At 42.3% G+C, this 14,665-nt stretch overlaps 1 protein-coding gene across 1 annotated transcript in view; it reads left to right on the top strand.

The window, feature by feature from the left end:
* Nell1 (neural EGFL like 1) overlaps nt 1-14,665 on the top strand; it is a 937,387-nt gene that overhangs the window by 246,146 nt on the left and 676,576 nt on the right. Inside the window, exons 8-9 of the mRNA XM_052161842.1 lie at nt 10,048-10,182; nt 11,282-11,384. Coding sequence (XP_052017802.1) covers nt 10,048-10,182; nt 11,282-11,384 — 238 coding nt within the window. The remainder of the gene's footprint in view (nt 1-10,047; nt 10,183-11,281; nt 11,385-14,665) is intronic.

Below are 14,665 nucleotides of genomic sequence, written 5' to 3'. Positions count from 1 at the left end.
GTTTACTTAATTTAAGTTTGTATACATATGCATGTGGCACAATGCCCATGGTTGGTTAAATAACCACCTTTAGGGGTCAATTCTTTCCTTCCATCACGTGTTTTCTGGTGGTGGTACTCAGTTTTTTTTTTTTTTTTTTTTTTTTTTACTTTTTTTTTTTTTTTGTCTTTTTTTTTATTTGATATAATTTATTTACATTTCAAATGATTTCCCCTTTTCTAGCCCCCCCCCCCACTCCCCGAAAGTCCCGTAAGCCCCCTTCTCTTCCCCTGTCCTCCCTCCCACCCCTTCCCAGTTCCCCGTTCTGGTTTTGCCAAATACTGTTTCACTGAGTCTTTCCAGAACCAGGGACCACTCCTGCTTTCTTCTTGTATCTCATTTGATGTGTGGATTATGTTTTGGGTATTCCAGTTTTCTAGGTTAATAACCACTTATTAGTGAGTGCATACCATGATTCACCTTTTGAGTCTGGGTTACCTCACTTAGTATGATGTTCTCTAGCTCCATCCATTTGCCTAAGAATTTCATGAATTCATTGTTTCTAATGGCTGAATAGTACTCCATTGTGTAGATATACCACATTTTTTGTATCCACTCTTCTGTTGAGGGATACCTGGGTTCTTTCCAGCATCTGGCAATTATAAATAGGGCTGCTATGAACATAGTAGAGCATGTATCCTTATTACATGGTGGGGAATCCTCTGGGTATATGCCCAGGAGTGGTATAGCAGGATCTTCTGGAAGTGAGGTGCCCAGTTTTCGGAGGAACCGCCAGACTGCTTTCCAGAGTGGTTGTACCAATTTGCAACCCCACCAGCAGTGGAGGAGTGTTCCTCTTTCTCCGCACCCTCTCCAACACCTGCTGTCTCCTGAATTTTTAATCTTAGCCATTCTGACTGGTGTAAGATGAAATCTTAGGGTTGTTTTGATTTGCATTTCCCTAATGACTAATGAAGTGGAGCATTTTTTAAGATGCTTCTCCGCCATCCGAAGTTCTTCAGGTGAGAATTCTTTGTTTAACTCTGTACCCCATTTTTTAATAGGGTTGTTCGGTTTTCTGGAGTCTAACTTCTTGAGTTCTTTATATATATTGGATATTAGCCCTCTATCTGATGTAGGATTGGTGAAGATCTTTTCCCAATTTGTTGGTTGCCGATCTGTCCTCTTGACGGTGTCCTTTGCCTTACAGAAACTCTGTAACCTTATGAGGTCCCATTTGTCAATTCTTGCTCTTAGAGCATACGCTATTGGTGTTCTGTTCAGAAACTTTCTCCCTGTACCGATGTCCTCAAGGGTCTTCCCCAGTTTCTTTTCTATTAGCTTCAGAGTGTCTGGCTTTATGTGGAGGTCCTTGATCCATTTGGATTTGAGCTTAGTACAAGGAGACAAGGATGGATCAATTCGCATTCTTCTGCATGCTGACCTCCAGTTGAACCAGCACCATTTGTTGAAAAGGCTATCTTTTTTCCATTGGATGTTTTCAGCCTCTTTGTCGAGGATCAAGTGGCCATAGGTGTGTGGGTTCATTTCTGGATCTTCAATCCTGTTCCATTGATCCTCCTGCCTGTCACTGTACCAATACCATGCAGTTTTTAACACTATTGCTCTGTAGTATTGCTTGAGGTCAGGGATACTGATTCCCCCAGATTTTCTTTTGTTGCTGAGAATAGTTTTAGCTATCCTGGGTTTTTTGTTGTTCCAGATGAATTTGATAATTGCTCTTTCTAACTCTGTGAAGAATTGAGTTGGGATTTTGATGGGTATTGCATTGAATCTGTATAGTGCTTTAGGCAAAATGGCCATTTTAACTATATTGATTCTACCGATCCATGAGCATGGGAGGTTTTCCCATTTTTTGAGGTCTTCTTCCATTTCCTTCTTCAGAGTCTTGAAGTTCTTGCCATACAGATCTTTCGCATGTTTGGTAAGAGTCACCCCAAGATACTTTATACTGTTTGTGGCTATTGTGAAGGGGGTCATTTCCCTAATTTCTTTCTCAGCCTGCTTATCCTTTGAGTATAGGAAGGCCACTGATTTGCTTGAGTTGATTTTGTAACCTGCCACTTTGCTGAAGTTGTTTATCAGCTGTAGGAGCTCTCTAGTGGAGTTCTTTGGGTCACTTAGGTAGACGATCATGTCGTCTGCAAATAATGATAGTTTGACTTCCTCCTTTCCAATTTGTATCCCTTTGACCTCCTTATGTTGTCGAATTGCCCGAGCTAGTACCTCAAGTACAATATTGAAAAGATAAGGAGAAAGGGGGCAGCCTTGTCTGGTCCCTGATTTCAGTGGGATTGCTTCAAGTTTCTCTCCGTTTAGTTTGATGCTGGCTACCGGTTTGCTGTATATTGCTTTTACTATGTTTAGGTATGGGCCTTGAATTCCTGTTCTCTCCAAGACTTTAAGCATGAAAGGATGCTGAATTTTGTCAAATGCTTTTTCAGCATCCAATGAAATGACCATATGATTTTGTTCTTTGAGTTTGTTTATGTAGTGGATTGTATTGATGGATTTCCGTATATTGAACCAACCCTGCATTCCCGGGATAAAGCCTACTTGATCATGGTGGATGATCGTTTTGATGTGTTCTTGGATTCGGTTGGCAAGAATTTTGTTGAGTATTTTTGCATCGATGTTCATAAGGGAAATTGGTCTGAAGTTCTCTTTCTTTGTTGGATCTTTGTGTGGCTTTGGTATCAGCGTAATTGTGGCTTCGTAGAAGGAATTGGGTAGTGTTCCTTCTGTTTCTATTTTGTGGAATAGTTTGAAGAGTATTGGTGTTAACTCTTCTTTGAAGGTCTGGTAGAATTCTGCACTGAAACCATCTGGTCCTGTGCTTTTTTTGGTTGGAAGACTTTCTATGACTCCTTCTATTTCTTTAGGCTTTATGGGACTGTTTAGATGGTCTAGTTGGTCCTGATTTAATTTTGGTATTTGGTATCTGTCAAGGAAATTGTCCATTTCCTCCAGATTCTCCAGTTGTGTTGAGTACAGGCTCTTGTAGTAGGATCTGATGATTTTTTGGATTTCCTCAGTTTCTGTTGTTATGTCTCCCTTTTCATTTCTAAGTTTGTTAATTTGGATACTTTCTCTGTGCCCTTTGGTCAGTCTGGCTAAGGGTTTATCTATCTTGTTGATTTTCTCAAAGAACCAGCTCCTAGTTTTGTTGATTTTTTGTATGGTTCTCTTTGTTTCTACTTGATTGATTTCGGCCCTGAGTTTGATGATTTCCTGCCTTCTACTCCTCCTGGGTGAAATAGCTTCTTTTTGTTCTAGGGCTTTCAGGTGTGTCATTAAGTTGGTAATGTATGCTCTCTCCATTTTCTTTTTGGAGGCACTCAGGGCTATGAGTTTTCCTCTTAGCACTGCTTTCATTGTGTCCCATAGATTTGGGTATGTTGTGTTTTCATTTTCATTGTGTTCTAAAAAGTCTTTAATTTCTTTCTTTATTTCTTCCTTGACCAAGGTGTCATTGAGTAGAGTATTGTTCAATCTCCACGTGTTTGTGGGTTTTCTGTTGTTTCTGTTGCTATTGAAGACCACTTTTATTCCATAGTGATCAGATAGGAGGCATGGGATTAGTTCTATCTTTTTATATTTGTTGAGGTCTGTCTTGTGACCAATTATATGGTCGATTTTGGAGAAGGTACCATGAGGTGCTGAAAAAAAGGTATATTCTTTTGTTTTAGGATAGAATGTTCTATATATATCAGTTAAATCTAATTGGTCCAAAGCTTCAATTAGTTTCATTGTGTCCTTGTTTAGTTTCTGTTTTCCTGATCGGTCCATTGAGGAAAGTGCAGTGTTGAAGTCACCAACAATTATTGTGTTAGGTGCAATGTGTGCTTTGAGTTTTAATAAAGTTTCTTTTATGAAAGAGGGTGCCCTTGCATTTGGAGCATAGATGTTCAGGATTGAGAGTTCTTCTTGTTGTATTTTTCCTTTGACCAGCAAGAAGTGTCCCTCAGAGTCTCTTTTGATGACTTTGGGTTGAAAGTCAATTTTATCTGATATTAAAATGGCTACTCCAGCTTGTTTCCTGAGACCATTTGCTTGTAAAATTGTCTTCCAGCCTTTTACTCTAAGGTAGTGTTTGTCTTTGACCCTGAGGTGTGTTTCCTGTAAGCAGCAAAATGTAGGGTCCTGTTTACGTATCCAGTCAGTTAGTCTGTGTCTTTTTATTGGGGCATTGAGTCCATTGATGTTAAGAGATATTAAGGAATAGTGATTGTTACTTCCTATCATTTTTGACGTTATTTTTTAAATTTGATTGCTTAACTTATTTGGGTTTGATGAAAGGTTACTATCTTGCTTTTTTCAGGGTGGAGTTTCCCTCCTTGTATTGGTGTTGTCCTCCTATTATCCTTTTTAGGGCTGGGTTTGTGGATAGATATTGGGTGAACTTGGTTTTGTCGTGAAATATCTTAGTTTCTCCATCTATGGTGATTGAGAGTTTTGCTGGATATAGTAGTTTTGGTTGGCATTTGTGTTCTCTTAGAGTCTGCATGAGATCTGCCCAGGACCTTCTAGCCTTCATAGTCTCAGGTGAAAAGTCTGCTGTGATTCTGATAGGTCTTCCTTTATATGTTACTTGGCCTTTTTCTCTTACTGCCTTTAGTATTCTTTCTTTGTTTAGAACATTTGGTGTTTTGATTATTATGTGACGGGAAGTATTTCTGTTCTGGTCCAGTCTGTTTGGAGTTCTGTAGGCTTCTTGTATATTCATGGGCATCTCTCTCTTTAGGTTAGGGAAGTTTTCTTCCATAATTTTATTGAAGATATTTGCTGGCCCTTTAAGTTGTAAATCTTCACTCTCATCTATGCCTATAATCCTTAGGTTTGGTCTTCTCATTGTGTCCTGGATTTCCTGGATATTTTGGGTTACAAGCTTTTTGCACTTTGCATTTTCTTTAACTGTTGAGTCCATGGTTTCTATGGAATCTTCAGCATCTGAGATTCTTTCTTCTATCTCTTGTATTCTGTTGTTGATATTTGCATCTCTGTCCCCTGATTTCTTCCCAAGGCTTTCTATCTCCAAAGTTGTCTCCCTTTGAGTTTTCTTAGTTGTTTCTACTTCTGATTTTAGATCCTGGATGGTTTTGCTTAGCTCCTTCCCTTGCATGTTTGTGTTTTCCTGTAATTCTTTAAGAGATTTTTGTGTTTCCTCTTTCATGAGCTCAGCCTGTTGACCAAAGTTCTCCTGTATTTCTTTAAGAGATTTTTGTGTTTCGTCTTTCATGACCTCAGCCTGTTGAGCAAAGTTCTCCTGTATTTCTTTAAGTGTTTTTTGCATTTCCTCCTTGTTGGCTTTTGTATTCTCCTGGATTTCTTTCAATGATTTTTGTGTTTCCCTTGCAAGGGCTTCTAACTTTTGATCCATTTTCTCCTCAATGACCTTCATGTGTTCCTGTACCAGCATCATGACCAGTGATTTTAAATCCAAATCTTGTTTTACTGGTGTGATGGGGTATCCAGGACTTGCTGGTAGAGGAGAATTTGGTTCAGATGTTGCCATATTGCCTTGATTTCTGTTAGTGACGTTTCTGCGTTTGCCTTTTGCCATCTAGCTCTCACTGGTGTTACTTGGTCTTGTCAGTGCTGGACTCACCAGTGCAAGCTGCCCCTTCCCCGTTGGCCTCTGGTGCACAGCTTACACTCTGCACTGCCTATAGACAGGGTGCTGTTTTCCAGGCTGTTCAGATCCCAAAGCAGGCACCTGAAGGCTCCCGCTGGGGCCCGCAGGATTTATCGGAGCACACCGACTTTTCCCAGCTGGCCGCCCGGAAGCCCCCACTAGCCTCTTGAGGGACCTGGAGATGTGGCGGCCACCCAGGCTGATCTGAAGCGGAGAGATTTGAGCTGGGGGCTTCTGCCTGAGGCCTTGCCCCAGATTGTGTCTGTGGACCAGGTGGAACCCGTGTGCACCCCCAGGGAGCTCCGAAGGTGAATGTTGCTGTGACCTCCCCTGTGCTCCGCTCACTCCGCTGGGCAGCCGATTTCCCCAACCGGGCTGGCGCACACTAGGTTAGCCTTGTCGCCTGGGCCCTGAGTCCAGGCAAACGCCTGGGAGGCCAAGGTCCGAGCAAAGTTCCCCTAGGGCTATGTCTGTTATTTGGGTCCGCCAGGTGACCCGGATGGCGGGCGTGCGCGTCCGCGCTCCGCGAAAGCACCGGGAGAGTCTGTTGTGCTAATAACCTCCTGGGCTGGTTGACACACAGATGGCCCACCAAGCCGCCCAGTTCTTGGGGTCAGTCCTGTGCCTTTTGGGGCCTAGACCCCCGTTTTGTTAGCCTCAGGCTACGCTTGTTAGCAGTCTCTGCCCTCCCGAGCACTCTGGCTCCTGTAGGCAAAATGGCGGCGCGTGCACCGGCCGGGGCAAAAAAAAAAAACTCCTGGCTGGGTTGGCACCCCGATGACCACTCGAACAGCCCAGGGCCTGGGTGCAGGCCAACGCCCGTCTGGCTCAGACCCCTGCGGTGTTGGGCCTAGGATTATGTTTGTGTACCTCAGTCTGACCGATCTCTGGAGCCCGGGATCAAGATGGCGGTGAGTCTCTCCTGACTGGCGGGCAGCCGAGTTCTGAAGTGGCTTCCGTGCAGCGAAAGGCTCCGCAGAACCGCAGTTGCTTGCCGCCCGGCTGGTCAGCGAAGGTCAGTGGTCGTGGGCGCAGGGCCTAACTGGACCCTGTGTCGCCTTGGTTCCACTGCTGATGGCCCTTCAGCTGGAGCAGCCACTGCTACCGCCGCCGCCGCCGCCGCCGCCGCCCAAGCCGGTACTCAGTTTTTATATTCTTGGCAACAAGCAACTTTACTTGTTATTACCAGTTCACCACCTCCTAGAGTTGGAATTTCTTGATTACTTTCATTTCCCTCTCTGAAATTTGTGTAGGCATATCAAGTTCCATTTAGAGTAGCATTTCAGACTATAACATATTTAATTTTGAGACCTTTCTTGTTTGAGGAACTCAGTGATGATTTTCCAATTAGGCTTTCAGGTTTAACAGTAGAAGATTTACATTTCCTCCCATCTATATAACAAGCATCAGATAGTACTTCAAAGCAGAAAAGCAATCTACTGTATGACTAATGTACTTGGTTCCATTCATTGACCTCTTCCTGGGAAAAAGGCCTCTACTGTCTGTCTTTGAATTGTAGAGCTAGGAATAAATGATTCAGTCTGTGGTTGCTTAGATAAGTGTGAAAACAAAGGTAAACACAATGGAGATGCAGACCTGAGACTGTATTTATCTGGGATCTCAGGCATCCTCAGAGAGCAAGAGCGAGCGAGAGAGAGAGAGAGAGAGAGAGAGAGAGAGAGAGAGAGAGAGAGAGAGAGAAAGAGAGAGAGTGAGTTGTGTAGAAATAGCTTTCCAAAATGAATTTGTAAAAATTCAGCATGCTCCCACCAATGGCAGAAAATGTAATTCATTTCTTTTGACTCAGAGCTGTTTTTCTCCTTTATTGTTGTTATAGGATTTAGCAGAGGAAAAGAAGGCAAGATTACATATTAAATGCCTTTGAAAAATTAGATTTTTTTGTATCTTAATATCCCTTTGCCTTTGTTATCTGTTTATTACACTCTTCTTAATATACAGATTAGGGTTTTCCCGTGTTGCTAGACAGAACTAAATATATTAAAAGTCAAAAGAAAATTTAGACAGGAAACCAGGTCGCATTACATTAAAAATGAAGTTTTCTTAGGACTGGAGCCTCACAGATGGGCATAGCTCAGCTGTGTTGGATGGACACTGCTCACTGGTCATCACAAAGATAAGCTCCCACGTCACAGAGCTTCAGTAGGTAAAGCTCCCTCTCAGATCATGGGGTCTTTAAGGACTTCTCCTCTTGGTGTCACCCAGACACTAGAGCTGTTCTAGATTTTCACTGTGAAGGCACACACGCTTCATGCTGAGCTCACAAGCCCCATTTGGAGCTACTTTTAGCAGGCATATCTAGCTCACCTGTTTTTGTTCATCTCCGTCTCATGTAGGAGCGACTGTGGCTAATAGATGGAATACATATAGTAAGTGATGAGCTGTCATTTCATTATCTTTGACGTATATGTGGCTTGGTTACTTAACCTCGCCAGACTCTTGGAAGTGTATTTTATCTGTGCTTCCTAAAGAACTCCTGAAGATCTTAATTGCCATAGGTTCTGGAAACTCTATAATTAAGCTGGAGCTTTAAGTAAAATGCAATGCTTTGGAAGATCATACATATTAGAAGGAACTGTAGGGTGTTTAAAGCAAGTCTGTTAGTTCTCAGCTCCAGGGTGAACATGGAGCATGTAGGTAGTTGAGGGGTCTGCTTTATCTGCTGTTTGCATCTTATCATAGGAGGCAACAAAGGACACCTTTCTCTGAGAAATTACAAGTGCTTGGAGGAAAAGGAATGGCCACAAATCACCATACCATAGGTTAGAATTATATTGGACTGTATTTTCAGAGAGTAATGCTGTTTAGAAGCACAAGGAGAGAGCATGAAGCTGACTGTTGGCAGTTGAAGGCTATTTCGGGTTTGCCTCATTGTCTTCAGTGGGATAGCCAGGGCTCCTGCTCTGGTGAAACGCCCACATATGCTTGGGGAAGAAGCTACAGTTATACTCAGGGGTCATACCTAGAAAAGAGCCATGGAAAGAGGAGGAGTTCTTGCTAAGAAAAAGGACTCCAGAGGAGAGAGAGGGAGATGAGGAGGTACAGGCTGCATGTGAAGATGACTTAAATTTATTATATAAATGTATAAAACTGTTGCACAATCTGATAAAAGAAAGATGGTGGGGTCAAAGAAAGATGTTGTTTTCCAGGCTTGCCATCATACCTAAGATACTGACTTGCAATAGTCATGGTTGGTTCCAAGGCTGCTCTGGTCTCTACGGGAAATACATGCAAAGCAGTGGTAGAGAAGGTGTGATTTAGAAAGAAAAAAGAAATTAGGAATTGGTACTTGATTCTTACAGTGACACTTTATGCGAAAGAAGTAGGGTGTGGGAAGACTGAGTCAGTCTTCTATATAGGTGTTGCAATTCTTCTTCTTCTTCTGTCTTCATCTTCTTTGTCTTCCTCCTTCTCTGTCTGTCTGTCTGTCTGTCTCTGTCTCTCTGTCTCTCTGTCTCTGTGTGTGTGTGTGTGTCTGTCTGTCTGTCTGTGTGAGTGTGTATTTTGAGGCCAGAGGCTCATGTCAGTGTCTTCTTCCTCCACTTTCATCTTATTTTTGAGAGTCTCCCCTTGAATCAGTAGTCCTTCGATTCAGCTAGCTTGGCTAATGAACACTAGAGATCTGTCTTTATCTCCCTTGCACCATGGTTATAGACAACTGCTGCACCCAGCTTTGACCTGTGTGCCAGGGATGGAGCTCATGCCCTCATGCTTGCCTGGCAAGTGCTTTACTCCCTGAGCCAACTCTGTAACTCTCCCATAACTAACCAACCAACCAACCAAACAAACAAACAAAACCAATCAACCTGTCTCAGATAGGGTTTTCTCAACCTCCCCTGATCTACCTCTGAATGTTCAAATGAATTCCTGGGCATTCTGTTTGGGGACACTGACCTGGGAAGATACTGGTTTCTCCGATGGTTTTCTTTTCTTGTTGCAAGTCCCCAGAGTTTTCATCTTAGAGGAAGTTATGCCTTCACTTTTGTGAACTGCACAGAGAGGATGGTGGGAGACAGATGTGAGCACACGAGGCTTCCCAATTAAATCTCTACTCAGCGTCCTAATCAGTTCCCTGGAACACTCTCATTGCCAGCACATCTGTGTGGGTTTGTGCTGTAAGCACATGCTGTCATAGATTCCCATGAGGCTCCAGAAATACGCCATTTAATGTCTCATTTGATGTTCATTAGACCACAGGAGACAGCATGTCTTCAATTTAGTGTGATTTTTACCTGTGTGAAAACCAGAAAACAGATTCTGTTAAGAATCAGGAAACCACTTAGAGATTTTTCTTCTCTTTTTCCTTGGATTTTTTCCCTCCTTATTACTATTAGCTTTTCTGGAACAGTACAATCTAATCACACAAATTACAGTCACTGAATCTTTTTTTGCAGCTGAATTATGCAGAGACGAGACTTGGTCAACTGGAAAATTGCCACTGTGAGAAGACCTGCCAAGTGAGTGGGCTGCTCTACAGGGACCAAGACTCCTGGGTGGATGGTGACAACTGCAGGAACTGCACGTGCAAAGTAAGCCCCTAGCTTAAGTCTTCTCTTCAAGGCATCTGCTGATTAGCATGTGACTATGCTACTTAGCACATAATGCTACTTCCGTTATACCCACTCACCTTTAATAATGCTAGCAATTTCCAAATACTTGGAAATTAACATCTTCTTTTTTCTATACTCTTTGTTCTATCTTTGTTTATATAACTTACTTTCTTGAGTCTGAAAGCCAGGTCTGGAGGGAGGCAGAGATACCTTTGATTTCCTGCCCTAAAGTTAGGAGCTTTATCTGCTTTATTCTTTCTCCTAGACTACACACTTTAAGATTTTATTCTATTACTTGTAATTATATGTACTCAAGCGCATCTCTGTGTGAGTATGTGGGTGAGAATGTAGGTGCCCACTGGAACCTTAAGTTTTGGGTTCCCCCGGGGCAGGAGTTATTAGTGGTTATGAACTGAACAACATGGATGCTGGGAACTGAGCTCAGATCCTATGAAAGGGTGTTATACACTCTTAAACACTGAGCCACCTCTCCAGCTCCCACCATAAACTTTTAACAGTTTAATTAGTCTCTCGATACTTGTATTATATTTTTACAAGGTGTCTGTTCCTGAGAACTGCAGATATCCACCTCTCCCTACTTTACAGAATATCCATCATCTGTAGACTCTTTTAGTTTCAGAAAAAATCATTAGAGCTTCACCTCAGATTAGTATGTAAACCCTGTCCAGTTGAAATTACTTGATAAATATCTGAAGAATGCCATTGTTTGTCCAGGAAAACACAAAATGGATTTTTAGAGCCTTAAAAATGATTGACAGGATCTACCAAAGGTGTTATTTATGTTCTCATAGAAATGGGCTTTTTGTTTTCTGCCTAATCTACTTAGTCCACATGGGCAGGTGGATGAAGCCAGTGATGTTTATCAGAAAAGTAATTGAGGTGACACAGGTTCATTCCAGGTAGAGAGAATGCTTTATTTGTGGTTGTGGTGTGGCCTGGGAACTCCCCACATTGCCCTGTCTCCCTGAGGTCCTGGAGAAGAGAGGCAAACTTCCTCAGAAATAGACGTGTTAATGGAGCACCTCAGAGACCCCTTTCTCTGTCTTTCTGTTCTCAGAGTGGTGCTGTGGAGTGCCGAAGGATGTCCTGTCCCCCGCTCAACTGTTCCCCAGACTCACTTCCTGTGCACATTTCCGGCCAGTGTTGTAAAGTTTGCAGACGTAAGTATTCACCAAGGGTCAGAGTGATCCTCTGTGCTTTTTGAGTTACTACCCTCTGTTTCAGGACCCGACTAACATTTCTGTATTAAAGCAGTGACAGTTGATCCAATGCTGGATAAAAAGGGTTGAACGATTCAATCACTATCATTGCAGCAGACACTGTACACAGGCTCTTTCTCCTCAAACACAGTCTCCCACCTTCCATATTTACTGTCCTCCATTCTTCACATCTGAGTGACCAAGCTGCTTTTTCAGGCTCTAACACCAGGCTGGACTTGGAGTGTGAATGTACAACCCCTCAAGTTTATATGGTTTAGTTTTTTTATTTTAAATGATCAAGTTAAGGGTCAAATTCTGTAATTAGTTTCTCTGAGTATTTGGATAGATCTCTTGTTATTAAGGTGCCCTTTTTAGAACTTTCAGTATGAAATTAGTTTAAAACACTGAAACATTTCTTTTCAGTGTTGGTCAACCCAAGTAATAATGATAAAGAATACCTTGTCAGGCTAGAGAGATGTCTCAGCAGTTAAGAGCACTTGCTGCTCTAGCAGAGGACCCAGATTCGATGTCCAGCATCCACATGGTATCTTACAACCATCTGTAACTCCATTTCTAAGGGACCTGACACCTTCCTTTATAGGCACTGGTACCAAACATGGTGCACATACATGTATACAGGCACTCACATGTATATATAAAAAACAGATCTTAGAAAATTGTTCTTCACCACCATTGCAGAGAACACACTGTAAACTAAGAGAGAGAGAGAGAGAGAGAGAGAGAGAGAGAGAGAGAGAGAGAGAGAGAGCGCCCTGCATGTGCCTGCTATGTGCTGTACTATGCTGGAAACATCTGTTCAATGTATTGGTTTTCATGGTAAGGTAACTTACATTGTTAGCACTCTGCTTCTCCAGGCACTCAGCCTAGGGGGAATCAGTTTCCCAAGGCCACAAGGCTAGTGATATCTCTAACTAGCTTTGCTGACTACAAAGCCTGTAGATTTTTCATAAAAGTAACTGATCTAGAGAGAAAACTTCTGGATAGAAATGTGGCAGCCTAACTGTGTGGTGCATGCATGCATTCCTGAACTGGGTTTTGGAGGGGTTAGGAGTTCAAGGCCACCTTTGGTCATATAGTGAATCAGAGGCTTGCTTGGGTTATGTGAGACTCTATCTCAAAAAGCCAACAATAAAACATCCCCCAACCAAAACAGCAGGCAAGCAAACAGACAAATCAAATTTATATATTCTGCTTTGCTGACTTAGCCATTATCTTTTAAGTGTGTCTGCATAGTTTTAAAGACAATGAATCCCATTTTTACTGAATTTCAGTTTCCCACTGTTTTACTGTTGCATATATATTTTCCAGTTATCAAAAGATCAGGCTGTTTCCCATTTTTCATTATTATAAGGACTCTATGATAATGTGCCTCAAATAGAAACACATTTTTTGATTATTTTGAATTGCCTTAATATAAGATTGTCCAATGTAGAATGATTGGACCCAAAACTGGCACTCTCAAGACCCCTTTCCATTTATTTATTTAGTGTGTGTTTGTGTGTGTGTGTGTGGGGGGGTATATATAGGAGTCAGAGGATACCTCTGGCTATTGATTTTCTCCTTATGCCATGTATGTCCAGGGAATGAACTCATGTGTCAGCCTTTGCAGTAGGTGCTTTTACCTGCTGAGCCATCTGGGTGGTGCTCAAGGCCTTTGTTACATATAATTAATTCTATTTATTATATATCAGGAAGATGGACATCTATCTGTATTCCAGTTCATTTGAGAATTGTTGAGTTATGAGATGATCCCACAAAATTGCCTAATTTTTCCAAGATCCTGAAACACAACCTAATGATAATGGTGGAGTTTTATATTTATGTAGAGTCCAGATCAAGTTGGTTATATAGTTATACCGAACTCAACTTCTTAGTAACTCTGATGATACTTTGATGCTCAGAGATTCAGTGGGACTATGAACACAATAGATTAATATTTAATATATCTCTAAAGTTAAAAGGTTGAGACCTTCTGGCTTGAAAGACTTTTTATTTCTTATTAGGTTTTAAATAGAAATCTCTGTTAGGTAGTTTTGGGTTCGGGTGTCTTGTTTGGCTTGTGAAAGAAGCTCCCACTGAGGGAGGTACAAGTTCTTGTGTCCAGAAGTGAAGTGGGACAGTTGTAGTGCAGTGTGGACACATGCATGTTTAGGAATGTTCACAATAACAGCTTAGCAGTATATTTGGAAATTAGTAGGATTTTTTTAGGTGTCCATGTGAGTATGAACATACCTGCCAGAGGGAAGCACACAGGTTTAAAAAAACGCATATAGAATTGAACATAGAATTGGTGTTTTTAACTTAAAAATTAAGGTCTTTAAAGAGCATCCAGGGGCTGGACCTAGGCCTCCTATACATTTGTAGATCTTCATGTGGGTCCCTTAACAACTGGAGCAGGGGCTGTCTTTGACTCTGCTGCCTGCCATTGGACCCCCTTCCCCTAGCTGGACTGCCTGGTCAGGGGAGAAGATGTGCTTACCTGCAGTGCTTTGATATTCCAGAGTGAGGAGGTACCCAATGGGTGGGGTTCCCCTTCTCTGAGAAGCAGAGGAAGGAGTCATGGGGGGCAAGGAATTTGTGAGAGTGGGATTGGGAAGAGCTGAGGGAGGCAGGGCTGTGACTGGGATGTAAAGTGAATAAATAAATTAATGAAAAAATAATGAATATGAGGTTATTTTAAAAACTTAAGGGTTTTTGGGGGGGTGAGTGGGTAGTGGGTGGCACTGTGTGGGTAGCTTAGTGGAGAACTTGGGTCTGGTGAGCATTCACAGCTCACAATTGCCTATAACTTCAGTTCCAGGGGATCTGATACCCTGTTGCTTTCTTGGACATCTACATTCATGTAGTATACATAAACTTACACAGGTGCACACATATAGACAGATTTTAATGGAGTTTTAAAGCAGGGCTATGGAACACACAGAGAAGTGATTTAAGAAAGGGCTCTGTGTTAACCCACCTGGAGGCAGTAGCCAAGCCTGGGACTTGGACATAGTCCATATGCAGGTGATAGGGCGAGCAGGCAGAGACTGCCTGGGGAGAGGAAGAGAAAGGATGGCTATGAGTGACAGCTAAAGGACCTGGCATATAAGCGTTGATTTGTGTGAGTGTCTGTGCGAGAGCAGGTGCCATGTTTTGAAGGAGAGTGCACAGGAGACAAGCAGCATGAAATACAAAGATGGCAAAGGGAAGAAACAGTTTGGTGCACACTTGTGTGCATT

This window comes from Apodemus sylvaticus, chromosome 1 (genome assembly GCF_947179515.1).
Source record: "Apodemus sylvaticus chromosome 1, mApoSyl1.1, whole genome shotgun sequence".
In the NCBI taxonomy this organism is placed as follows: Eukaryota; Metazoa; Chordata; class Mammalia; order Rodentia; family Muridae; genus Apodemus; species Apodemus sylvaticus.
This window is presented reverse-complemented; position numbering and strand designations above follow the sequence as displayed.